General features: G+C 38.2%; 1 protein-coding gene across 1 annotated transcript; it reads right to left on the reverse strand.

The window, feature by feature from the left end:
• Nucleotides 1–4,202: 4,202 nt before the first annotated feature.
• Nucleotides 4,203–27,568, reverse strand: BRDT (bromodomain testis associated). Its single transcript, XM_041127826.1, has 18 exons — nucleotides 27,443–27,568; nucleotides 26,549–26,678; nucleotides 23,702–23,874; nucleotides 22,205–22,573; nucleotides 21,028–21,156; nucleotides 20,633–20,821; nucleotides 19,182–19,369; nucleotides 18,815–19,107; nucleotides 18,577–18,687; nucleotides 16,897–17,034; nucleotides 15,917–15,984; nucleotides 14,526–14,718; nucleotides 13,674–13,786; nucleotides 12,227–12,368; nucleotides 8,380–8,453; nucleotides 6,843–7,045; nucleotides 5,327–5,489; nucleotides 4,203–4,684 (listed from the first exon to the last, which is right to left on the reverse strand). The coding sequence occupies exons 1-18, from the start codon at nucleotides 27,551–27,553 to the stop codon at nucleotides 4,616–4,618; spliced, it is 2,856 nt and encodes a 951-aa protein (XP_040983760.1). The 5' UTR covers nucleotides 27,554–27,568; the 3' UTR covers nucleotides 4,203–4,615.

Consider the following 27,568-nt stretch of genomic DNA (forward strand, 5'->3'; position numbering starts at 1 on the left):
TGCTCTGTCCAGCAGTGCAAGTAGAAGCTGGTACAAAGACACCATGCATCTGTTAGCTCTAAGATATGTAATTTAACGAGCTATTTTAAAAAAACAAATTGGATAAGCACGTATGCGGACGGAATATATATAATTTTTCACTGTGCATGGAACACAGCTTGTAGACAATTTTTGTCTGTAACATACCAAATGCTTTCTCCTACTTGTTCTAAATTCAGACTTACAAATATAGACGCTGATGTTGAATCCTAGTCCCACTGAAGGCAGTGACAGAATTAATGCCTGTTTCAACAAGTTCAAAATTCTTCTTTCTTAAAAATCAAATAAAAAGCCTAAGCAGCAGAAAGGAATGTTATAAAGAATTGCCCATTGCTGCATTTTCATGCATTTTAAAGTTTAAATAAGATACAAAACCATTCTCTGAATTTATTTTTTACTACTGAAGATAACATCTTCAAGTTGCTGTAAAAAGCTGCCTAGCTTCCTCTTATCAATAACACGAACAAACTATCTGCAACGCACATCAGCTGACAACGCTGAATCATGCTGTTCTCAACCCCTGCTCTTTGAATGTGAGCCCTACAAACTTAAGGTCAGGAGCTTTATCAGGCTGCTGGGGAAAAAGCTGCTAGGCTGTTTAAGGCTCCTTCCTTCTCTTGGGCAAGAAGAGAAGGAACAACATCAGAAGCTGATGATTCAGTTAAGACACTAACCTCTGCAGACTCCAGTAGGATTATATGAATCATGCCTACCAAGCCTGAGCCTTCCGTTCATGCTCAGATTACTCATACCGCCAACCCTAGGATTAGCATATAGCTAATTTTTTATGCATCAGACTTGGTACTAATAACATTTTTTTGTAGGGAAGAAGCCTTCACAGCTTCTCAATAGCAGACTAGCTGTAGCAGGATTTTCCCCCTAAAGTGCACCTCGGTAAACCAGTGACCCAGTTAGATAAATTAGAAAGTTTGGCAGGAGCACGGCAACCAGTGTTGTTGTTTATATCACAGTAGTCATCAAATTCCTTAATAAACCAGTAATCAGAATGAATTGGTAGAAAACATCCCCTAAAAAACCCTGGAAAACCAAGGTTGGAAATCCTGGAGTTGACCACAAGCTTCCACTTACCTCTAAAGAAAGGTTGATGAAAACTCCAGGTTAGACACAGCATTCACAAAATTCTAGTAGCCATCTAGAATACAAGAAGGATTAAAGATGGAACCATGATGTGTCTTATTACAAGCAGGTATTTGGCCAAGCTATACCATATTTCTGGTACAAACAGTAGAGCTAATTTTCCCACAAGAATGGAACTAAGTCTATCTTTAGTTTATACATCACTAACTACCTAGGTAGTTCTATGTCAAACTTCTACATTATACAAACCTTTTGCCTGTGGAATTCAGCTATATTATCTTCAGACATTAGATATGGATCCAGTATCAGAGCTGGGAAAAAGATGGTGCTGGGGACCTAGCAGTTCTGAGCAGCTTTTGCACAATGAGATTGCTGCACACCTTGCTGCACACCCTCGCTCAGCATTTCTAGGCACCTCCAGCTGTGCTACCTTAGCTGTCTTGTTTGCCAAGGAAGCGATAGAATTCCTCTTTTATTGAGGAGCGCTTTCTTTGTAATCTAGGACCACACTGTCTACGTACGTGTGGCAAACCTGTTTGTACAAGGCAAATACCTTCCACACATTTTCCAACATTTTGCGGAAAAAAGCTTAGAATCTTCTATATATCCCATATGAATAAGAAAAATTGAGAACCCCAACAGTTATTTTTCTGTCTTCCTTATATTTTGATTTTCTCATCTTCTGCTCTAAATTATTGTTCTAATGGGTGCCAAGCCAAACCAACCCCAGGGCATATTGTCTTAAGTGCTTTGACAGTGTGCTTTGCCCTCCATAATTTGCCATCTGCCTGCTTATCTTTTGTCAGTTCAACTAATCCCATTTCTCTGAGACAAAAGAGGACAACTTTGCACATCACTGACTCTGCCTCCAGCCTGACCAACTCATAGCTGATAATAAAAAATTTAACATGCTCCTTTTATTAGTGACAGAGGAACTTTTTAAAGCTTTTAACTATCTTACCCATCATTAATGTGTAGATACAATCTACTAGTGTAAACACAAGTATAAAAATGACACATTAGTGCAGCTCTTTTCACAAACGATCAAGGTGAATTAATGGCATGACAGAACTTAGTACACATTTTAACTGTTAGGTAACTAACAATATTTAGTCTGTTTAAGCAGCTTGTTGTTTGCAGGGGGTACCTACACAAGTGGTATTTCTTCAGCGTGGTGACAGCTTTGGGCAAACACAGTGCTTGCTGCTCACTTACATTTGGAGGCCATCTCCCTTTCCTCTGAACTCAGCCTTCCATCTGGAGGTAGGAGCTGATTATCCTCTTTAAGTGACTTGTGGGTTGCGGATAAAGGGTTTATCAGATTAGCATTAGCAGCGCTGACATTGTGACTTTAAGTCATCATGACAATATAGAGTCATGGAAGCTGGAATTAGCGTTTGAAGGAGTGAAAGTACCAGTTCATACCATTAGCAATGCCCATATAGTCATATAGAAGGGATGAAATGCAGAGGATAAATTCTTGCCCTTCCCTCTGTCACCTCCTATTTCCAAAGCAAGAGATCTTGAGCTTGCATTAACCCAATCAGAAAGTATGTCCAGATGACGGCAAGGTAGGGAGTCCTGAATGTGAACTGTAATACTTGATTGCAGGGCAAATAGCAATTAATGATGTATAAACTATAAGTGAAGGCAGGCCTAAATCGCTTTTGGTGTGGATGTAAAATACAACATGCTAACAGCACCACTTTACATTACAACCCACCTTTCACCCTAAGTCCCCTTCCTAGCCAAGTACTTCAAATCTCCCAAACAGCATACGCTTGAGCATGCTCACGTAAGAAGACTTCCTTAGACATTTCAAGGGGCAGTACCCCAATCTGAGCATTTGTCAGTATACACTCTTGCTGCTATTGAATGAAATACTACCATTCCAACAATAGCAGAAGTGGAAGATACAGAGCAGTACTTTACTGCAGAATAGGTATTTTGGAGATAGCACTAGCTCATCCGCCTGCTACCTGAAAGACCAGGCTACCGTTTTTAGGCACACTTTAGCTGTCATTTATGAATTTAGATAAAATTTATTTCCTTTATCTGAAAATTCAGTTATTTTGTAGAAGGTCTTGTCCACTTAGTTTACTTAGCTGGGTGTCTGTGGCAGACCCTCACCACAACGCTGGCAGTGTTACCTTCACTTCCAAGTTTGATCCAGGAACTTGACAGACCAGAGGTCTCCACAGGGAGAGTGAGTTTTGAGGGGTAGGTTCAACTAGATCAGTGGCCTCCAAAGTGGAAAACATTTAATACAAAACATTTTTTTTTAAATTTACAAAATAAAATAAACAAAATAAAAATAACTAAGCAAAATTAAATAAACACTATTTAAAATATTTTTAGTTTCCCCTTTTGTGTATTTTTAAAATAATGTAAATAATATATTAGTACAGTAGAACATGTATATAATTTATAAATGAATAAATACACGTCTTGGGATGCATGCTTAAAATTTTTTAATAATGGGGTGGTTGACGAAAAAGGTTTGGAGACCACTGAACTAGATTACCTCAAGGAGGCCCCTTCCACCCAACATTTCTGTAATGCACATTGTGTTTTGGTATTAATTTTATAAAACAATGTTTTATTAGTCCCATACTTAATTTGAGATAGCTATATGTAATCAACGAGAACACTGTAGTTTCTACTTCAGACAAGTATCCCAACATTAATAAAAACTTGCATTAATCAGAAAGCCTTTCAAACTGGAGCCAGAGGTGGGATGTTTTAGCTAATTTCCTTCTGTGAAGAACCAGAACTATCTGGCAAATGTGTTTGCACCCTTATCCAAATGTTACGTTAACATAAAATACATTAAACAGAATATCAACGTGTCTGGGCCTTAAAAGACATGCAAATATACAGGATTTGCTGCTGAAATTACAGAGTTCCAGGAAACGTTTTTTTACGATTACAAATAATGTTACACACCCTTTAGAAATTATCACTATTATAGAGGTCTTTTGTCACAGCCCAGATTCTGTGCAAGTGTGTCATAGTAAAGTGATTGTTTTAATAGCAATCACATAATTGACAAGACCTTGGTTTAAAGTAGTTTCTATAGGTGCATATTTAGCATACTATGATTTAATACAGTCAAACAAGAGTTTGGCTGTGCTTGGTATAACAGATTCTCAAGTGTTTCTGAAAAAAATTGGTTTAAAAAAATGAGAAAAGAATCAAAAAGCTGATATTTTCTCATATATATATACACACACAACATATGAAACTGTAATTGAAATAACTACATTCCACTGTGTAGCAGACTAGATTACATATATTATAAACAAGCAGCAAAAAGATCTTGTGATGCTTCAGGTGTCAATGAACAAGCTTTTAATATTAAGCATTTTAGAGGAGCTTACATGCTCTTTAAAGTGGTCTTAACATTTAAGCTTCTAACTAGTACATTTTCAAAGTTGTAGTTTGTAGTAGTGTTGAAGTTCTATATTAACCACAGCTTTCACTCAAGGTATTCTTCAAAAGATGCCATAATATCACTCTGCAGATTCATATCAATTATACAAGCCATCTGCAAGAAAGCAAATTAGTGTATTTTCAGAGCAATCAGACATTAATGAATACTATGCAGGTCAAATATTTAATAAAGATTTAAGAAAAAACTACAAAGCTTCTTCCCCAAAAGTGTACACTTCCTCTGTTATTACAAGTTTGAGTGCGCACGTTGTTGAAACCCTCTGAAAAGAGGTGAACAGGACAAAAGCTTCAGTAGACCTTATCTCAATCTAGCATGATTGCGTACTGCAGTTTTCACCTTCCATTATACAATATTATGAATTTTAAAAAAAAGTTTAATCTAAAAAAAGCAGCAATTAAAAAACATTCGTTACCTACAACAATAAAACCAGTAAGTTAGTTTTAAAAAGGCTCCGTTTTGATATTTCAGACCAGAACAGTATGACTACCACTTTTGTTGACACGGCATATATTAAAGAGGATAGACAGCTTGCAAGACTTGAGGTTTGAAATTATTCAGAGGGCAGGGACTCCTCTTTAAAACTTCATTTTACCACACAATTATTCTAAGCTTATGGGAGTAATAGGACCAAGCAGATAGTTTTTTCATATTCCTTTAAAATAAGGACCTGAGCTAACATTTTTAATTCTCTACTGAAGTTGAAACAAAATCAGCTGGCAAGAATCAGCAACTTACTGCTTCTCTCCTCCTGCGTTCCTGTTCCATTTTTCTAGCCAAATTACGGTCTTGAACAAGAGTACCTTGTTGAGCTTCAGGCAGTTGTTTGCTCTTATGCCCTTCTTTTTGGGGCTCACAGTCTGTCACTGCCATGGCATTCAATCCTGTGCCTTCATGGCACCTTTAAAGACAGGAAAAGAGATCGGTATAGGATGAAAGTTGTTTCTTTTTCTTCATAACAAGCCTTTGCACCTGAACAGAGTTCTGCAAATAATTTGAATCAGTGCATAGCATTCAAACTGTGGTTCTGTTTTACATGTTGATTCATAGTAATTTCTTCCCTTTGCAAGAGGTATGTGTACGCAATTGTTGGGCTGCAGTAAGTTAGGGTTTCCTGTGTTCCATTTCCAATCTATATGCACACAGGACTTACACATATGCTACACAAAACTTACATGCACTTTCTTTGAAAGACATACACGCTTGATTTTTTGTTACTTTCTTGCCCTGTGATGTTTTGCTTCTCCTTACTCCTCTTCAACTAGTTATTTAAGGTAGAGCTCACTTACTTCAGGCAAGTATCTGTAATGTCTTATTCCACAGAGCTACGTGCCTGGTTTCCTCCTCTTGGCAACCTGTAGTAGCTGAAGGTGCCTGGACTGTTCACTATGTGTTCTGAAGGAGTGTACTCTTAAGTCTCTCAAATGCTCTGTTTGTTAAAATAATACACTCCGAACAAGTGACCTATTCTAATACAGCCAGCAACGGGGAGGAGCAGGAGAATTTAAGAACCAGCTCAGACTTATCTTTCGCTGGGTCAAACAGACAAGAAAAAAAAATTAAGACTCCTGAAGAGGGAAATATTACAGGAAGCAGGAGTTTCAAAAAGGTGGGAAACAGCAATCTAAGATATAACTGCAGTGCAGTAATTAGTAGGTAGTCACTTATCCCACTCAGCATATTAATAGACCTCAGACTAGGATACATATGTGGGCACTCACTAAAACAGTGGTTGCAAAAAACTACGGAAGAATACTACAGCAGTAGCCTATTGAATATATTTTTCTACAGCAATGCAAAGAATTCTGCTGTCCGAAGTGGTGCATCCTGGAACTCCTTTAGCTATGTGAACACCAAGTTCTTGAAGACTAGATTATCCTGCTTCCCCTTACAATACCAATAAGATGGGGATTTTCCTGGCTACAGGTATGGGGAAGTAAGATACTAAGGACAGGTGTGAATTCTGGTCATGACCAGAGGGATTGAGTGCTCCAGGGGCCAAAAAAAAAAAAAAAAAAAAAGCACCTGAGGAGTTTCTTTGACTGCTGAAATTAAACTGATTTGCAAGGGAAAAAGCCACTTCGTGCATTTTGGATGTGCAGTTGTGCTTAGAGTGGTACAGCTCCCCTTTCAGCTGACACATGGCAATTACCTAATGCAAACCACTTGTTGCTGAATAACTAAGCCCATAGGCTGAATAACCCAGTACCATACAAGCAAAAAATAGACTATTTAAACATATGTGGTTACAAACCTCTCTTTTTCTTGAGGAAGGTTGTGCATTTCCCTCTTGGCTTGGACCGGAGGCCTTTTTAACTCCTGTGCTTGCCCACTCTTTTTCTTTAATGCTGCTTTCCTGAACTGTTTGAAACTCTCAGCAGATGTTTTTATTGGAGCTGGAAGCATCATTGTTTTACATAAGTTTACCCAGGAATCTATATTCTTAAATCCTGTATCCTGAAGTTATTAGAAAAAGGAAAACATGGAAGAGGCAAAAATACTCTACAGCTACTAATCCATTATCTGCTTAGCTCTTACATTAGCACAATGCTGCTTTGACTGGACCTATTTTGGAATATCTACAACAAAATATCCTTACTTTGGTAGAATATTAGTGCAAATACAGCAATCTAAGCAGACTTCAATATGTTTTCTCATCAACTTTGAGATTCTTTAACAACACGCTAAAAATCATTAGCATTTGTAGTTATTCTTACCCGAACCTTTACGTCCACCTCTCCATTTTTTAACTACAGAAAATATGAATTCACAAGACTGAGCTTATGCAAGGTCCATTGACAATATTTTAATACAGAGAACATTCATCTCATTTCTATACATAATCCTTACGTAACAATAGTTTTGTGTTAGCCTTGTGGATTTTGTTTCTTTTAAATATCTGTGTTTTCTCCCCCCCATGGCATTTTCTTCACAGTGTAAAACAGCATAAACACAGCATTCTTAAATTTTCTTAAGTAGTACTGCTTCTAGTAGAAGGTCACATGTTTATGAAGGAAAGATATATTTGGAATTGAATTCAATAAGTTAGTTAATAGCTTTCTGAAAGCTAAGTGCCTAAAGAAAAATCCTAAGAATATTTTAATTCAACAGACTATATACAAACTTTTTAGGTCCGGAGGCTGACACGATTAATTACTTAGACTAGTAATTCTGATCTGATGTTTTCAAATGGCTGATTACCACAGAATAATTTAAATAATAGGTAAGAAAATTCCTCTATTCCTCCATTTAAGATAACCTATTGTATGCTGGGAAATATTTTGCTTAACTTTCATAAAAACCTCCAGATTATTTCCCAATTGTGATAATGTCATCAAAAGCATATCATCCTGTTTCAGAACAGGTTTTTCAATAGTACCCAAGGCTATATTCCACACTAGTCTTATTTTTGTTACTCGATCTGCAAAGGAAAGCACACCAATAGCTTGAATATTAGAACCAGATGAAGGAACACTAGTTCCTTGTTTAAGTATTGAGACTAGATAACATAAGCCATATTTTTTATGAGAATATGAATATGTTATTTTTAACTTAATCTTATATCATTTACCTTCTGAAATGATCAAAGCCCATAGATTTTTGTTTGTTTGTTTTTTAGCACTAGAAATGAGATAAATCTGTACAGGTTATAACAATGCCCAAGACCTATCAGACACTAAATATTTGAATCATCAAAGACCAGATTTTCAGAAAAGATCCCAGGACAAGGAATTACTGATCCTAGTAAGTATACTCAAGCTCTTCTCAAATAGGACTTGAGCAACACTTACCTTTCTTGGAAGAATTTTGGAATTTAGCTTTAGCATGTTTTTATCATTAGGTTTATCATTAGGTGTACGATGACCTGATGGAAGAATAAAAAAGATTTTTCGCTAATGTTGATTTTATGGACTACGTTTCCTCAAATTAAAGCGATAAAAATTTAGTCATTCTAGAAATTGACTTAAGAATTTACACGACCGTTTTTTCTTACTATTTAGTTCAGAAAGACAGAAATGCTCCCAAACATTTCCTAAGCTTAAATTGAACTGGACCACTTCCCTCCAGTTTGGGGCAGAGAAAGGAATGGTTAAGCTCAATTACAGATGAGAAATTAACTCCTGGTTAATTCTAGGAGAGGTCCCAGCGGAATGCCCAAAAAGTTTTGTGAGAAAGTCTCAACACAGCACCTCGCCAGTTTCTCGCCTCCTGTCCCCTCCCCACCCAGCCCTCTTTCATTTTGATTCCAGCCTTATTTAAGAGTACTGCATTCATCACGTAAACTCATTTTGCCTAAAGCTCTCCAGCCTATTTCCTTTTTTGTTGTTTTTTTTGTTTGTTTGTTTTTTAAAAAAAGCAGATAGGTCAGCCAGTAAGGGCTAGTCATCACATTTCCAGTCGCTTACAGGATGCATGAATACTCCATGCTGTTACCTCTTTATTACTTGTGAGGGAAAAAGTCCCCAACACTTACACAGACAAAGCAGAAGTGCTATCCTGACAATACTAACTTCAGATTAACAGTTCTGATATGCTGTGTTACCGTAGAAGATCCGTGCTATTTTGCATGAAAAACACTTTCCCCAAACCTTTTAAGACTTCAAAAAACTTTTTAAATGCAGGAACAGATAAAATATCCTACAGTCATTATGGTAAGCCTGAAAATAGACTTTTGTAATACTAGGGACGGGCCAGAATACCACATGGTTAAGAAAAGCCATGTGTCGTAGGGTAGGGTTTTTTTTTTTTAATCTTATGTACTACTTCGTTATATTCCTTTTCTAAAGAGCTTCTGGGATGAAAATTTAGGTATACTCTGGAAAAGCCACTATTTTAGAACCCCATATAAACAACACAGATATTTTATATCATTCAGCAATGATTCTCTACTGCAGTTTGAGATGTTTCAGTATTTATTTTAAGTGAATGTTTAATAAGAAACTGAAGATAACTTTTTTTTTTATGCTAAGGATGAAGTTTTTGGATGTTTGAATCTAGAATGCTGAAGGCAGAGTATCAACCCCCCAGCCAGTTTGTCTTAAAAGGTGTTTTCAGAAAGACCTCACAGCCTCCAAAGGTCAAGACAAGAACAGTGCCTGGCCTTTACCCTATGCTCCCATGCATTGCCTGTGAGATGGTATAATTGCAAGTGAGCAGGAGAGTTTTTACTATACAGTGGAATAAAATAGGATGAAAGACCTCTGAAGTCTCTCAAGTACAATTGAAGAGTGTTCCAAATCCTGATATTTCCATTCTTGTGGATTCCAGGTCCAGTTAAGCAAAGTCTACCTAGAACAAATTCTGTTACCAGACACTTGTTCTCCTCCAGAGTAGAGAACTAGTGTATTAAGGTATCCCTCAATACAATAGTCATCTTTCTTTCATCAATCATTTTCTGTCATGCAGACAGCTTGAATCTTCATATAAGAAACTTGACAGTCTTGAGCGCTGAATACTCCCCCCGCCCCCAAAGCAAGAGTTTCACATACTCAGAAATGTCTAACCCCATTGTTAAGATCAATTCGATCAACCTGTTATACCCACCAAGAAGATCTACCTGAAGCAAACTTAAGATGAATTTAAGTTTATAGTCATGTCTGTCTTAAAGCTCTAGATATAACACAGGAACATGAGGCTGCATCAAAAGCATTTGCAGCCATGGGCTTTGAAACATGCATTTTAGAGCTATTTACAGCAATGCCAGCCTTCACAGAACCTCTCATTGAAAGACACTGCTTTTTAATCTGAAGGGAAGCTTGTGGTTACTGGTTTCATAAGTTAAGATTCTTAGCAAGCCACCACTGAATTCAGCGATACAGCAAGCCTGCACCCATACCATCAGAGGTGTCACAAGCCTAAAGTCAAGAACTTGCTTCGAAGATGTAAGTAACCTCACAGAAATGCCTGAGACTGTGGGATTCTCTACAGAATTCAACAAGTTGCTGTAAGCATCCAATTCTAAAATGAGTTTCCTTGGTTTGATCTAAGTAGACACATACAGTACTGAGCACTCTCTACGCTTTTCTATCAATAGATTACATGCCCTACAACAGTTCCAGATTAGCAAAGTTTTTGTTGTTGTTCAAAAAAACAAAAGCAAAAATCCTGTCTCCCCGCCCCCGCCACCTCCTGGTTTTCTATAGGAGTTAATAGTGGAAAGGCTAAGATACCAACACTGAACACAGCTGGGGCATGTATCATTGCAGGAACAGTTAAACACCACTGTGTTATGGAAGGGGGCAGATAACTACACTCACATAACAGTATTATAAGCTCTGTTATGCAACATAATGTTGAAGTTCAAGTGTACTCAAAGGCAGAGTCTCATTACTGGATAGTTCCTGTATTAAACACAGGAGATCCTCTACAACTGTCCACACAACTGTCTCTTGAAAAAGGGGAAGAGGTAGATACAGTACAACTTAAATTTCTATTCCTAATCCTCATTTAAGAGGAATAAAGACTAAGCAGTAAACAATTAAGTGTGGAAGGGAGCAAGCTTTCTCAAAAATTTTGGCTATGCTTTTTTTCTATGAATATTAAAACAGTGAGCTTGATTTATTCCTGCTCAGTTTCCCAGCCCTTTAACATATTAAGATAACACCAGGATCGTGGTAGTTACAGTCACACAGTACACAGGACAGGAATTCAAGTTTTAGGCAGCCTCAACACTTTATAAGTGAAGATCATTAGCTGAATCCATGGAACCCATATACCAGCTCCAGCTGCTACAAATCTAAACAAAAGGGGTCAGTAGGTATATGGATAGGTGTGTTAAGACCATGAAAATACTGAGTAAAACATCTTGGAGAATTAAATCTCCATTTTTAGAGTCGCTTTAATACAACTCAAGTACTCAGAGTTATTCTTTGGCAACAATTAAAGAGTTCATCGGTGATAAAGCTGTGCCTTTTATTTTCATCAAGTTTTCAGAAGCTTGTTCCCTCACCTGTTCAAGCCTATACACATAGTCTAGAGAGGAAAGAGTAACAGAGGAACCAAAACAATCATGTCTGGTAACACTAGGCTCTCAGCACAGATGTTCAGTGTCCAGTTCAGAATTCTTTATCTGAAATATGTATGAAGTCTGATGCATGTCTATATGGAATGCAGCTTTCAGAGAACCTGTGTTCTTGTAATAATTGCAAGTTTGTTCCACGGTGAAAGCATGTTTGACATTGCTTTACTGTCAGATCCTTGTCACCAAGAGCTGGAGATGATAACTCAAAATACACACAAAGTGGCCTGGGAAAAGAACTCCATGAAGCTTCAGGAGAAGGCAGCTTAAAGGCCAGTGAAGTTCGACAGATCGAAGCATCGGTTCTCTCAGATTTCCTGGCAGACTGGGTTACTTATCCCTAGTACTAAATTCAGAAAGCTAAGTTCTTAAATCAAAGTCATATGGTTTATATAGCTTAACACAGAACAAGAACCAAACATCCATTTAACCTTTTTTTTTTTAAAGCAGCAAACCAAAAAGAAAAAGAAAGAGCAAGGGAAAACTGCACCCCCTCCATTATTCTGCAAACTGATTAATGTACAAGTGTTCAGCATTTTATTTCTTTAAACCAGGTTCTTATACATTTTTAACTTTGCACCCCTGATATCAGTTACAGTTTTTATTATGACAATACATACTCTGTCCTTGACTTATGGATACTGAATCAGCAGTTCTCTCACTGGCCTTGTTCTGAAGTTTATTTGATTTGTCTAGTTGTATTGTTTTCTCAGCTTGTTTACTCCAATCAGCACTGTCAACCTGGGAAGTTGCATTGGATACCTAGAAGACAAGTTAGACTTCAAAATACATTCTGAAGTGCTAAATACTTAGATTTTTGTTATACAGCAGCAGGATTAAAGATTTAAAAGCTTAGAGCAGTAAATTGTTGCAGCTCTAGCTTCTGTAAACACAAGGGCAGAATTAGATTTCATTCATACTATGGTAGTCAAAGCAAGTTCTTACATTAACACTTTGAATTTAGCACATAAACTGCTCAGAGATCCCAAGTGATGGAGTGGGTAGAGTATGAGAAACTGATACAAGTTCTTTAACCTTTAACATGGTACAACATAATAGAAGTTGGCTTTGACTGTTGTAAAGCCGGTTGCTTCACTCTAGCTTACAGATCAGGGTGAAGGGCAGCTGTATTACTTCAGTTCAGTGGTAGTTTTTCTCTGTGCAAGATTGTGTAGTAATCCCCTTGAACAAGGGAAACTGTTGCACAAACCTGAGTCTCATAACAGATGCTACTTGCTGCCTTGGATAGTGGACGCAACTGGGAAAGGGGGAGTTGCTTTTCCTCCTTTCTTGCAAAACATGTTCTTGTGCTCATAGAGGTAATTTCAATCCATTTCAAAAAATAAAAGCTATTAAAACCTGGCTAAAGCAGCTATGTTTGAAGCCATGTTGAGAAAGATAGTTAAACATCTTAAGATGGAAGAGATCATGCTGCTGCAGTAACATGAATAGCTTCCTTTGTAACACAGAGGCCCTTCTAATCAGGATACTCTCCAAGAACACACTAAGACAGAAATCAACAGTGACTAAATATTTCACAACCTCATCTCTGACCCTGAAAGCCACGGTTTCCATGGCTTTAGGAACAGGAAGAAAAAGTAACACACTTCTCCAGGATAGCCCCTAGAGTCTTCAGAGTATTACTGAGCCTATGAGATTGATATTTTTAGAAAACAGGAACATATGATATAAGCTGCCCATTTCTTTTGTGAAACTGTAGGTTTACAGGGTGGGCTTTTAACCTGTGTGCAAGAATTACTTAAGTTTAGGCTATAGCACCAAAAAGAAATAAAGTAAGCTTTATAGTACATTATGAACTTGATACATTGATCAGCCAAACTCTTTTCTTTTGTGTTGCAGCCAACAGTCAATGAATTAATGCCCTATTAAAGAATAAGAATCACTTTGTTAGTGGGGTGTTAGATAAGGTGTGGAACAAAAGTTAGGTGGCCTTCATTGCATCAAATTCAAGCCTGGAATATTATATTAGATCTTATTTAAAGGAATAAGAACATGCTTTAAACAAGTTATTTGAAATTAATGCATTGGAGAGAAGCATGTATTCACCTCTGGAAAAGCATGTGTGCACTGGGTGACAGAAGACTGATTTGTCCTTGGAGTACTCTGAGGAGTTTGCTGGTCTGGAGCACCATGCAGAGCAGATACAGCTGAGATTACACCTGAGAAAGAAGTAGTGTATGTTTTCCCCTAACATACAAAGTGCAGTCCTACATCTCAAAATTAGGCCACTGTTTAGATCTGTGGATTAACTGGATATGAAGATATGTATCCTAGCTGCATGATTTGAGACAGTAATTTTTAATTAGTATTTAACTGATTTGAGTTAATCAGCTAGCAGGTCAAGTTGTCTTTTACCAAAAACTCAGAAGTGTCTGAAGCTATTAGACCTTTTGAAGTGAGGGAGGGAAAAGAATAGCTTCTTGGATCAAGTTTCTAAGCAAGTTAATATTTGATATGTCTAGACAACAGCAATCAATTCAGAGGGCCTATGGCACCAAGCCTTAAATTCAGCTAATAGGGATTTCCAACATGAACTTGAGTGGTGGTGATGGGTTTAAGCACCTAATTCCTACCTTAAGGTGTTCAGCACTTCCTGTAACCCTAGATTCATTAAGGTATCATTTTCCATCTCATCGGAGGGAGGCATGAACACTTTCTGTTTTAATACTATTCTGCCCCACCACAAGTGCCCCAGTAATCTGAAATCCTAGCCAATCCTCAGTGCTGCCACACTTGTATTTACATCATGCTCTTTATAATCCATACCCTGCAAGAACTTTTTCTATTACCCACTTGATAACCTCCAAAAAAAACTTACTGGGCAATACAAACATTAGTCCTGCCATCGCTTCCTTCAGCAGTCAAATATAGCCATGATTTTTGCCATAAAGATGTTACCTGAGGGAGACGGGGCGTTTTGTTCTGATGGTTTAAATGATCTATTCTGTAAAGGCTGGAGCCTCTGCAGTACATTGGGAGGTGGCTGCTGCAGTTCAGATGATCCACAATTTTGCAAGCTACTAGTAAGAGGTGAGGGCTGTGCTTGCAGAACAGCATTGCAGGATATCCTCTGTAAACACAGCGGTATTCTCTAGAAATAGATCGCTGTAGTTAATACAGCTAAATCTTAATTTTTATAGCTATTTGATCCCCTATCCCCACCACTGCCCCCATTTCCACTGTTTATAGGGTTCAGTAGTCCTTGTATTGCAATACTAGTCTAGCATTTTCTGAGAGTTTAGACTGCAAAAACCCATGAGGTAAAGTGTACTGCCTTGGTCTGACAGATACAGAAAACCCATAAGAACAAAATGTAATGTGAGGATTTGAAGTACGATGTTTGTTGTTACTCAGAAGGTCGGTTGGGGCTGTTATAACCAAGCTGAAGCTTAAGTCCTGTATCCTGTTTTCTCAAGTTTATTGCTGTCATTCTGTCACTGCAGAGGCTGCACTTTTTAAACAAAAAGGGTGTTGCATAATTCCTCCCCTCAGTCTTTGCTTATGAAGATGCAGAAGGAGCAGCTGAATAAGTTTGCAGCCTGGTTTTCTGTATCCAGCTAAGCACTTGAAGTGAAAGCTAGTCTATTGTAAGAAGAACAAAGGCTTTGCTGTGATCTTGCTTTGAAATCCAAGGTCTCTATCTCTGGTAGCTTCAAGGGAAATTGTGAAAGGTACCTAACCCTGACAAAAATTAACACCCACTGTAAATACAGGAATAGAGCAATTCAGTCTTAGAGACATTAAAAATTATTTCTACATAAAACCTGCTGTTTCTCATAATAATACCATAGTAATAAGTAACATAAAATACCCTGAAAATTACTAGTATATTGTACAATTTATTTATTTTCAGGTGTAGAAGTGAGGTTATTCATAGATAAAGAAAAAATATTTAAACAGTGTGTACCCCACTTATTAGGTCAATTCTATACTCTGAGATCAAGTTGGAGAGAATTTTCCTTTTTTGGGGGTGGGTGGGGTGGATGGGTGGGGTGTGTGGAGCATTCTTCCCCTCTTTTCCTTTCTCCTCCACCCAACATGGAGTTTTCACAATGATTTTAAGAGGTAAAAGCCTAAGGAGTTCTCCCAGTACATCAGTTTCTATACAGATACATAAGCTACTCTTAACAAACAGCAGATTTTACGTCTCCATGTAAATCAGTCCCACAGAACAAGTAGCATTCAAGCCATATTCATTATTTCCTGATAAAATTGTGTCATTTCCAGTACCATTGTATGTAACAAATAACTTTAGGGCAAAAATGTTGTATCCATTCCAATCAGTTTACCTTAGCCTTTTCCATAGAAGTTGGACAGTTCTGCATGGCTCCAGTCTGTTTTGAGCAGGTTTCTGTAACTGTAAATACAGCGAGGTGGGCAGAAAGAGGGGGATAGAGGAGAGGAAAAAAAAAAAAAAAAATCAGTCATTCGCATATGTTTCATTATTCACACATACAAGATGTGAGTTGCAGTTTTATGTAGAGAGCCAAACCTCACAGTGAAAGGAACATTCTTATCTTGAATACTTTGACTTCAGCTTGATATGTTTAGAGAGCTTCTCCCAGATATAAAAAGAGACCACAAAGATTACTGCAGGATCAAGGCCTTTGCTACCGTCAATGACTTCACTGTGTTTGCTTCCCCACACTGCAGAGGGTTGAGCATTCATCTCACCTTACACCATTACTTCACACAGATATCTACATTGTAGACCTCCCGTTTGGCAGATCTATTCTGTCCTAGAAAACTAAAGAGTTCTGTGTACAAAGAGAAACAACATTCTGATAGCCTGATGCTGCAGCTTGTTCCCTGAACAAGCTTGGGACAGCTTAAGCACCATGGTAGACTTTGGCTCTACAGTCAATGCTGTTGGCACTTTTGTCCCTCAGCTTACGGACACCCTTCATGCTGCAGACCAGAAGATGAAAATAAAGTAAATCACACTTTCAAAAAGGAATCAAAACCACAAGAGTAAGCTATAGCCTAATAGTCAAGTCTCCAGGTTAGATACACAGACCTCTTGCTAGCTGATTTTGGTCCCTGGAGTTTTTCACTGATAAGTCGAGTAGATGTTGTAGTGTTTGGTTTTGTTTGTTTTTTTTAACCTACAAACTCAGCATTAAGACATTTAATAGCACTGGAATTGAGCCTTCAACATGGAGCAAACCTACAAGGGTAACTGAAAACCTTGGTAGGCATGTGGAACAGTAGATGCTAACTGAGGAAGCAGATGTTTTGCCTACATAAACACAAAATAAAGCTTTCTGACCTGATTCAGGGTCACTGCTATCTGAGGAGCTAGAACCAGAACCACTGCTAGTACTGCTGCCAGAGTCTAAGGAGCTGCTGCTGTTACTGCTGTCGCTTAGTCTGCTTGGTCCCATACTGGACTCAGCGTTGTTCTCAACTGCAGGAAAAAAAGAAAGAGTTTAGAACAACCTGCAGTGGAGCAGTCTTTGCATACAAGACTAGGATCAACCTTGTTAGGTCTGTTCTCCCACATAACAGTTGATCTTCTGCCATTTCCTTGTCCACTATCCATTTAGCAGTGGTTTTGAGACTTTTATAGAGGGACATTTACCAGCAGCAAGCTAGCTGAATGAATGAAATAGCCAAGGAGGAGCTGTAATCACACAACTTACAACCCTAAAGTAGGTTAAAACTGTGCTGTCTTAAAACACAATTCAACCAATTTTCCCCCATAAGTCTTCCCACAGTTAAGAGCCTGTTTCTGTGCTTGCTGCTGCTGCGAGACTTGCATGCTGAGGTCTTTGTCTATAGCCAACTCTCCTCTTTCCCAAGCCAAAATTGTCATCTTTTACCACCTCCCCACCATCTGACTATTTTGCATCTGCAGGGCTGATTTAACTCTGTTTCTAGTGATTTCGCAGTCAAAAAGCTTTTTCAAAGTGTGTTGCTCTGATGGAAGCTTTGAAAATGAGAAGCTACATGGATACCTGTTTCCCTGGACACAAGTCTTTAAGGGCCAGCTTAAGCCCTTCCTTGTAAACAAGCCAGATGCCAGTTGTAAAGATTCCCTGGCCTGCCTCCTACCTCTCCCTGCAACATATCCTTCACAATTGATTTCAGCTGCTTCTTTAAGCTTTTCTTTCTAGGATGGTTTCAAGCCATCATGTATACCAGACCAGAAGACTGTTGGCTGAACTAATGCTGGATGCAAGCCTGTGTCTTGCAGGGCTGCTTCTATCATTTCAACTAACTGGTTTTATAACTGCTTAATAGATATAGATATCCAATAGAGGACAATAATAGCACTCACTAGTTTAATGAGGAACAACTCGACCTTACTGGTTGCATCAGCTACATTGATCTGTTCTCAGTCCCTGACAAGAACCACCGGTAAGCGTAGATATGCTCAACTATGTACTGAATTTCTGGCTTTGATATTGAAACACATTATTGCCTGAAAAACTGAATTAATTCTCCCAGGGCACTTCTTTAAGACCAAGACAACACAGCACACCTGTCACTGATGCAGAACTTTTGCTAGTGTGACACCATTAGTGAGGCTGTAATATAACAAGTATAATTAGATTTTGTTATTCTTGAATCTCTAAGACACAAAAAGTGAATTTCAAACAAATACATAGACTGTGGAACACTCCTCCCCACCATGTTTTCATGTGTCAGCATAAGGAAGGTGTTCAGTGTCCCTTAAGCTCTGAAGCTGTTATCATCTTTACCTGTAATAAAGGATTAGGTGAAGAATAAGGAAGTTGTTTTAGACAGGACAAGTAACTGATCAAATTTACTGCTGTGACTCCAGCTCACTCAACAGGAAGAATCTTAAGACCAGCAATGGGAAGCTTAAGACCTCAACTGTTCTGAGGAGAAAGTCCCCAGCTGTCTAACAGTACATAAGTCCAAGTGGAGAATGCCACTTTAAGCTATTTCTGTTGCAAATGAATGAAAGTAAGAGTAACATTACACTTGAAGTTCTCCTTCTTTGGGTTCAGTTGACCATTGACATCCAGTAGTCTCTTCTCTAGCTCTTGTTTCCTCTCGGAATTAGGTTGTTTTGACTTTGTTGCTTTTTCAGCTGCATGTGAAACAGAAGTTAACATTGCAGCAAACCAGAAAACAAATCTAGTTTTTTTGTTGTTGTTGTTGTTGTTTGGTTTTTTTGTTTGGTTGGTTTTTTTTAAAACATCATTTATGCTACATACCCCGCTGCTTTCTTGGTCTCTTCCTCAAACAGGTTGCCACATACTTTTCTAGTTCTCTGAGTGTTGAAGCCTTTAAAGTTTCAAAGTCTATTTCAATCTCATCAGGGTTAGAGTTCCTCAGTGAAGGTTCTCTTGACTGTATTATATGGACTACCTTCCCAAGCTTATCTCCAGGGAGTCTATTTATGTCCAAACTCAACTGTCGTTTTTCATCATAATTCATAGGTTTGGCACCATCTTCATCTTCTGACTTATGTGCCAACAAGACCTGCTGCATGGTTTTCTTTGATTGACTGCAAGAAAAAAGTATACTGCAGTGACAGCACTTTAAAATAATTTGACACCCACACAAGTCCCCCACACTTACATGTTTAAAGACAGCTTTTTCTTAGATTTCTTCTTGTGTTTTAGATTTTTCTTCTTTTGAATCAGGCTTTTTATTTTAGCTTTTTCCTTGTTTTTACTTTTCTCCCTTTTAGCCTTCCCTTTTTTCTTTTTCAGTCTAGGTAAGTATGCTCTTGTCAAAGCCCGCAACTGCTGGTGAACTGCTTTAAGCTATCAAAAGCAAAAAAAAAAAAACCAAAAACACAAAAACACCCAAACTGATAATCTTAGGCAGTGTAGGAGGAACAATAAACTGGTCCTAAATATCACAGGAGATTTGTAGCAGCTGAGTGGATATTAATAGGAAGTTTGCTTTCCAAATGAGGTTTATTTTCCAAGCATCTTACTATATTATAGATTAGTCACTGCCTATAGATATGGGAGATAGAAATGCCTACATAAAATAAGTAGCCTTACAACAGCATATGTCTTCTAGCATTCTGTGAAGAATAATAAAAAAAAAAAAAAAAAATCACTGTGGGAGTATCCAGCAGCCTCTCTAATTTCAAGCATTTGGGAAGCACATAAGTGCCTTATTAGGTTAGACCTCTACAGCATTATTGAATTAGGCTAGTGGGACTGGGCTTGTGCATCTTCAATGCATAAACCCCAGATATTTTGCGATATAAGATGGCTAGTTGGGAAGTACTAACAGCTTCAGAGAAAGACCTAATGCAAGTTTGTTTAAACCTCATAGGAATTAGAAGGAAGATGGAAGGATGATGAGAATTAGAATTCAGACACACTGAAATACTTCACTATTGCAAAGGCTTTCTTGTAGACTTTCAGTTGTCCTCATGCCTGTATTCATAAATTGATGTTGTATATGCTACTCTGACAAATACTGAAAACTAAACTGTCCCTCATTCGACTAGCAGAACAAATGGTAATTTCCCCCACAGTTTATGAATATAGCAGCAGCAGGTTAAAGCATTATGTTCAAGAAAAAGCAAGACCCATTCCACTCTTAACCAGTGAAGCAAAGCCATGCTTCACATTAGCATGAGATTCCTTCAATTTTACTTCACACTGAGCTTTCTGAAGTAGAATTTAATGACTTGCTTTGGTGTGGCTCAAAAGAGACTGAGCATAAGAATAGAGCTCTTTAACCATTTGAAGGAAATGCCATTGTTAGAAGAATATGCCACTAAGCTATGTGTAGAGTATTTGAATGCTCTCATCATACCACAGCAACAGTTTTATTTTTTAAAAGTTTGAGAAAAAATGGTAGGCAAGAGTACTAGAGCAATGGTTCACTAAAACCAGTTCATATTTGCTAAGGCACTATTCAGGCGCTTCCAAACAGGAATGAAGTTCTGTATTAAGAAAAGCAAATGACTACAGAATCTTTTAAATACTGATTCTTGGTGCTAAGCCTTAGTGGCACTATCAGAGACATTATAAAAGTCATGCACACTGACTACTAATGCTTACTTGCTCCTGAAGCTTTGCAAGGTGCTCTGTTCTCTCTTGTTCAGAGTCTTCAGATGATTTTTCTTCTGAAGAGTCATCATTACTGCTCTCACTGGAATAAGCTTCTGTCATTTCTCTTGTAGGCTGTGGCAAAGGAACACTTGCAACAGCTTCATCGGGAATTTTGGCAAAGTGCATCTCAAAAACATCCTAAAGAGTTAGGTTTGGGAACACCAGAGAGATCAGCATGTTTTTCAGATTTCTAAAAGCATTATGAAGTTGCTGCTTGCTTTCCAGAGCTACACAGCAACACAATATTTGGTAACATTAGTAGATGCTACATCAGGGTATGAGATTACTGCAAAGGAATCTCATAGTCCTACTCTTTTTCAAATCTGACTTAAGTGATAACTCACCTGAAGTTTTCTTGCCATAGCAACTATTTCATGGTCTGGAGAATTACGTTTGTAGCAGCTCATGAACATTAATCTAATATCAGTAGCAAATTCTTGTATATCACTATATTCAAAATTATCCATTTTCTTCTGGGGGAAAAGAAAATTAACACACATTTAGAGCTTAAAAGTAGAGAGCATCACCATGAACTGGCAGAAAGAGGAGGAACAAGAATTTTGACATCCAGTATAAGGTTCAGCTTGTATCAAGACAATAAATATTGTAAGAACCATTATGGAAAGACCTGCTTCTCATTTCAGCATTGTCCCTTTAACAAAGTAAGAGAATTCCTCTTTTAAAAAGATGTGCTAGCTGTAATTGCTCCAAGGATTTTCTAGTACTAGTTTCAGCACTAGGTCCAGACAACAATGTTCAGGTGACTTTATTTGGTCATAGAATCAAAAACAAGTGCTGAGTACAAGCATGGTATTTATACAAAGCCTATTCCATAATTGTTTGAGTCAAAGTAATGGGCTAGAAATTGGGAAATAACCATTATATTGTGCAAGGCAGTTTTCAACATAATTCAATAGACTATTGAAATTCAACCCTCCCCACAAAAGGTGGATCTTAACATGGCTAAATACTTCAACCCCAGACAGATGTGCCTTGTGTTCACAAAGCACTGGCCACAAAACTCCATCTAGAAGGGTTCATTTTCACAGAAAATCTGAAAGGTGTCACATAAATATCCAGTGTTGATGTTCCAGGGCACTTCAGCAAGGATAATGAGATTCAGAGAGAAGCAGAAGTTGACATTACAGAATTGTATTTTGTTTTATAGAGCATTAGCAACAGCATTGTGTATACAGACTGAAAGATACATAATATGCAGCCTGCTTGGAAGTGCTTCATGAAGATGGTAATTCCCTTGCTACTTACATTAGCTTGTTCAACAGATAAGTAGATTAGCCACTATGCACATAGTCACGATGAGACTTAGAAGACTTTCTTCAGTGAGCTGTGGCTTAGTTTGTTGAGAGAGATAAATGTACATGGTTTCTATGCCCATTATTTCTTTCAAAGGAGAAGCAGCTTTCATGACACCTTTTCAGCTAACACTATTAAAATCCAGTCATTACACAAGTTATTCAAGCAAGCACACAAGTAGTCCAATTCTGTCTGAAACATGCTTACTTTAATGGTTCCCAGGTCTGTAGGGTGTTTGGTGATCCCTTGGTTCTCACCAAGTGAGAAAAATGCAGCATCAGGTTTTAAGAAAGGCCACGCATACGCTGCATGTTTCTTTGAAAACATTTCTTTAAGTATTTCTTTACAATGTTTTAGTTGTTCTGGCAACTGAATCTTTTTAAGAATTTCAGGTGACTGTTGAGAATCTGGCAAGCGTCTCTTCTGAAGTTTATTTGGTATCATACATTCATTTTCACCTCTGTATGCTTTAACAGCTTTTCTTTCATTAAATGTTGTAGAAGCTTCACCGCTTGCTGTGAATATTGAAGTAGTAGGAGTTGTAGTGTCAGCCTTCCTTTTCACACCTTTTTTTGCCTAGGAAAAGAAAATTTTACAGTCTAAAATACAGGTGTATTTACAGTCTAAAATACAGTGAGAGAACGGTCAGATTTCAGACTACACACAAGTGTCAGAACTTTTACAGCTACTGAAGCCAGAGCAGGATGTGGCACTTCCCCAAGTTTAGACTGAAAACCTACAAGGCATTAGATCATCATGCCAAACTCAATCTTAGATGTAAAGGAAAGAACAGGGTGTACCTGCAGGTCAGGTTGTGGTCAGTTTGTAGCCAATTGAGAAGACTCCAAGGAGCTGGGAGGTTATGAAGTTACCACAGGATGACTGCCATTGGAAGGGGAAACATTACTGCAATTCATTTTAAGCCTAGTTGAGGGCTTTACGTACAAGGTTTATCTCTATTTTTCTTTAACCTGGGTGGTATTTGGTTTGGAAGCGGTACAACTTGTGCTTTGTCATCAGTGTTCAGACTTCTCAGCAAAGTGTAAATATACACTGTAGGAGAGCCTGGCACATGTCCCTACTCCTCACTGGAAGAGCAAAACCAAAACCAAGTCAATACAAGAGCGTTTATCTGATGAAAATGTCAGATGTTCACATACAATTCAGATTACAGTTAACAAGAATTTGCTTTTGTGAGCTACAAACACCTTCCAGGCTAGTTACACAGCATTTAAGCAAACATGCTATTTTTGGGAAATCAAGCATTTGATTTACATTGAAAACCATGAGAAGTTATTAAGCAGACTTAGAAAGAGCTTTATTTTAATACTAAAACCATTATCTACATCTCAAGAAAAGAACAGTTTCTACATCAAGGTGAAGCTTGTAGAAGTATAGTAGTATGCTTCAAGAATGACCATCTTAAAGTTCACTTTGTTTCTTTGAGAACAACATTTTTAAAACCACATTTATAAGAAGAGATGTACCAAGCAGTCATCCCAATTTCTGCTTAGTTTCTAGAATTAGTACTGGCCCAGTTATTTAGCAGAGACCTAGAAGATTTAATAGAGATCTCTTACTATCTTCTAACACAATAGAAATTTTGAGAAGATACTGCAATACGCATGGCTCCTATGGCTTTGCTATTACTGCCTGAAGGAGCAATTTCAATACCTTTCTTTCTGAAAGTTAGAGGAAACTTACTTTTGTTATACGGGCTGCAGCTGGCATTAAAGCAGTCAGCTGAGCTGCAGACAAAGGAGCTAGTGTAACCTGCTGTAGCTCTTGAGTCATCACTGGAGGCTGCTCATTGCTTTCAGCTTGTTTCTGCATTGTGGTTTGTTCGTTTGAAGTCCCAGGGTTGAATTGCTGTGTTTCTGGTTATTTTAAAACAAAGTTTTAAAGTTAGGTCTTAAATGTTGCAGGTAATTTCTTTCATGATCAAATGGAGCAGTTGTCAACAGAACCACTCTTCCACACCAAAACTATACAAATAAATACAAATGAGCAGTGTTACATATAGCAATATTAGTATCCTCCTCTACTCAGCACCATTAGTACCTCAGCTAGAATACTGTACCAAGTTATGCATATTTGGTTTCAACAAAGCTGTGGATTAACCTCAGGGGGAAGATTAAAGAGACATCACACTAAAATCTGTACATTGTAAAAATGTTCTTGCCAAGAGAATCGAATTGTTTTCTACATACACATCGTTGTGGTTTAACCCCAGCCAGCAACTAAGCACCACGCAGTCACTCACTCACTTCCCCCCCACCCAGTGGGATAGGGGAGAGAGATAAAACTTGTGGCTTGAGATAAGAACAGTTTAATAGGACAAAAAGGAAGAAAATAATAATGATGATAATAATAATAAAATTACAATAATAAAAGCATTGGAATATACAAAACAAGTGATGCAGAATGCAGTTGCTCACCACTCGCCAGCCAATGCCCAGTTAGTTCCCAAGCAGTGATCCCCCCCAGGCCAACTCCTCCCAGTTTATATACTGGGCATGACGTCACATGGTATGGAATACCCCTTTGGCCAGTTTGGGTCAGTTGTCCTGGCTGTGTCCCCTCCCAGCTTCTTGTGCCCCTCCAGCCTTCCTACTGGCTGGGCATCAGAAGCTGAGAAATCCTTGACTTAATCTAAACACTACTTAGCAACAACTGAGAAACATCAGTGTGTTATCAACATTCTTCTCATACTGAATCCAAAACATAACACCATACCAGCTAATAGAAAGCAAATTAACTCTATCCCAGCCAAAACCAGGACAACAAAGACCACGCAGCAAAGGGTGCATCAAACTGCATCAGGAAAGTTCAAGTTTCATAAGCATAGTTAAGACCTGCATATATTGCTTAGCCTTATTACAGATCTCCATCGCTGGTTTGAGGACAGTTTAGACCAATGTTTTTCTGCATTTGATTTGGCTGGTTAGATTAGTAATGTCTTTTCCAGCTGTGTGATTCTGTTTAGTTCCCACAAATGTTCACACCTATTAGTTTATATAACACAACACTGAGAAACACCATAACATTCTCTGAAATGGAAGTCAGTTGCCTTTTTTTTTTTTTTTTAAAAGGGAAATAAGCTGTGTGTATAGGTCTGTCTCTAAAGCCAAAGTCTGCAAAGACAGGACAGAAATATTTCCTTGATCGTAGCAGTGTGCTCTACTATCCAATTCAAGAAGTGATTAGAACATTTCAAAATTTGTACAAGCTGCATGTTTGTGTGTGCAAAAGGAACAAGGGGACTTAAAACACCATTAATACTGGCAAGATGGTGTTACGAAAGCATCTCAACAAATTGTTGCAGTCATTTGAGAACCAAAAAGCTAACTCAGCTTCCGACACATTTCTCAACAGAAACCTTTTCTGGGAGTCACTTCTACCTGTTCAATCAAGATATTCTGCCAAGGCAATGAATTGCTTGAGATTTTACTCAAATAAGCTAGTAAGAGCAGGAAGGCAGCTGAGTAGGCTCTTCCTCCTAACCCCCTAAAAATTCTTGAAAGGACCAAGAAACCCACTGTTTTTCCATATCTGTCTACCAGATCACTGAAAGGTAGTGTTGCTCCTCAAACATACCTTGAGGAAAAAGCTACAGAGATCTATCAAACTGTAATACTATTTTGAAGAAATATTTCTTTCATATACTACCAGCAACAAGGACCACTGCACCACAAACAGCAGTAACAGGAAGCAAATTAATTCATCAGGAGACCCTGAAGAGCTGTATAGTTGCATAGCTAAATAAGAGCATCTGTTAAGTGACCCAGTAAGAACTGAGCTAGCTAACATCACTGCTCCATGGCTGTCAGAAGTCAAATAATTAAGAGGTATCAGGGTAAAGAACTGTTGCAGCTCTTTCAAAACACAGCTAAGATTTCCCCAACAACTGACAGCAGTACATCCAGGCCAGTTTGGAATACTACCTTGGAGGTCTCCAGGTTGACCCACTGAGATGCACATGTGATTCCAGGCACAATATAAATATTTATTCTTTGGCAATGTTGAGAGCTTAGATGTAGAAACGAGTACTTTGTACAAGTGAAACAGGTTGTAAGAGCAATTAAAAAGACATAGGAACTCAGTGATGAGTAATAAGTTGCAGCTAATCACCTGGCCGCTTGCAGTTAGTCTTCCCAATGTTGCTTCAAGCAATTCCTATGCAATTTCCTCAAAAGTTTGAGATGTCTTGACTGAATCATCCTTTTCGTGGGCAAGAGCACTGCATTTTACCGGAAGTTTGCATGTGAAGCTATGCTATCACACTACTGATGAAGTGGTTAATTCTGATTTTTACCCCGTCTTAAACACACTTCATTAGTAGAAAACAGGAAATTTAGCTAGTACCTATGAAAATATTATGGTTGCACTGAATCTGCTAAAGCCTTATAGCAATGTTGTTATTTGTCTGATACGTTCCGGGAAGAGTGGAGAACACCCTGACTGCTCTAGCGTTGAGTTGTGACAAGCTACAGAGGATTCCCTGTTTCCAGCTTTTACTTGTTTCATATATTGACATAATACAGGCCTTACCTTCTGGCTTCTTTCCTTTTCTCTTTCCTTTGTTGAGAATCACTAGTTTTTCTTCTGGTGGCATTTGGGCTATTTTCTGCAAAAATACTTTTTCTAGTTCTTGGGCCATAAACACAATGTCATCACCTGGCTGCAAAATATAGTCAGTAGCATTCAGAGTAAAGGAGAGGATGCAGTAATGGAGGGCTACTTTGTAAAATAAACAGTCTACAACATCCTACACCAACAGATTAAAAGAAGCCACCAGTACCAGAGGGATCTACAAGTCCTTGCGATCCCTGCCCACCCAATTCACTTTAATACAAGTTGCTTCTTTATTGAAATACTCTTTCTCCCACTGTCCCATTGCACAGTCCTACTTGTTTTATATCCACATACTTCCGCCACCAAAGGGAAAAGGGGGCAGATCTGTAACTCCCTTATTCATTCCTATGTTCTGAAGAAAGCTGTTGACGCTTAAAGGTATGAAGACAGAGCCAACAAACATCCAAGCACAGGGAGATGCTCATACTTCAAGTTAGGTTGGTTAAACTTGTTGGAGGAGCAGAGCATGGCTAGCCTTAAACCCAAGCCAAGGTTGCTAGCCTTAAACTTGTACAGCAGTTACATGGTGCTTGCTGTTCATGGTCTCTGCAACTAAAACCCAGAGGTTTTGCAGGTGGAATCCTTGTGCAGAAAAGACTATGCACTTAGTTGTAACAGCAGGCTAGACATCCCTTACATGCCCCCAGTCAACCCTAGCAACAAATCCCTCCCACCTTTCAGAGAAAACAGTTCAAAAAAAATCATGAAGACATTGATTTAGTGCAGGCTCTAATAACTATTTGATTGTTTTAAACTTGTTTGTATTGTTCAATAGAATTGGTTACTGGTAAGAGGTTGCGTTTCACATACCTTGTTATATATGTAACAGTTCAAGAACATAGTTTTAAAGTCTTCAATGCATTCTGCAGCTTTTGTGTAGTAATTGTGTTCCAGACGCTTTTTAATGGTGCTCAAGTCCATAGGTTTCTTTATAAT

The sequence above is a fragment of the Aquila chrysaetos genome, chromosome 12 (genome assembly GCF_900496995.4).
Source record: "Aquila chrysaetos chrysaetos chromosome 12, bAquChr1.4, whole genome shotgun sequence".
Classification (NCBI taxonomy): domain Eukaryota; kingdom Metazoa; phylum Chordata; class Aves; order Accipitriformes; family Accipitridae; genus Aquila; species Aquila chrysaetos.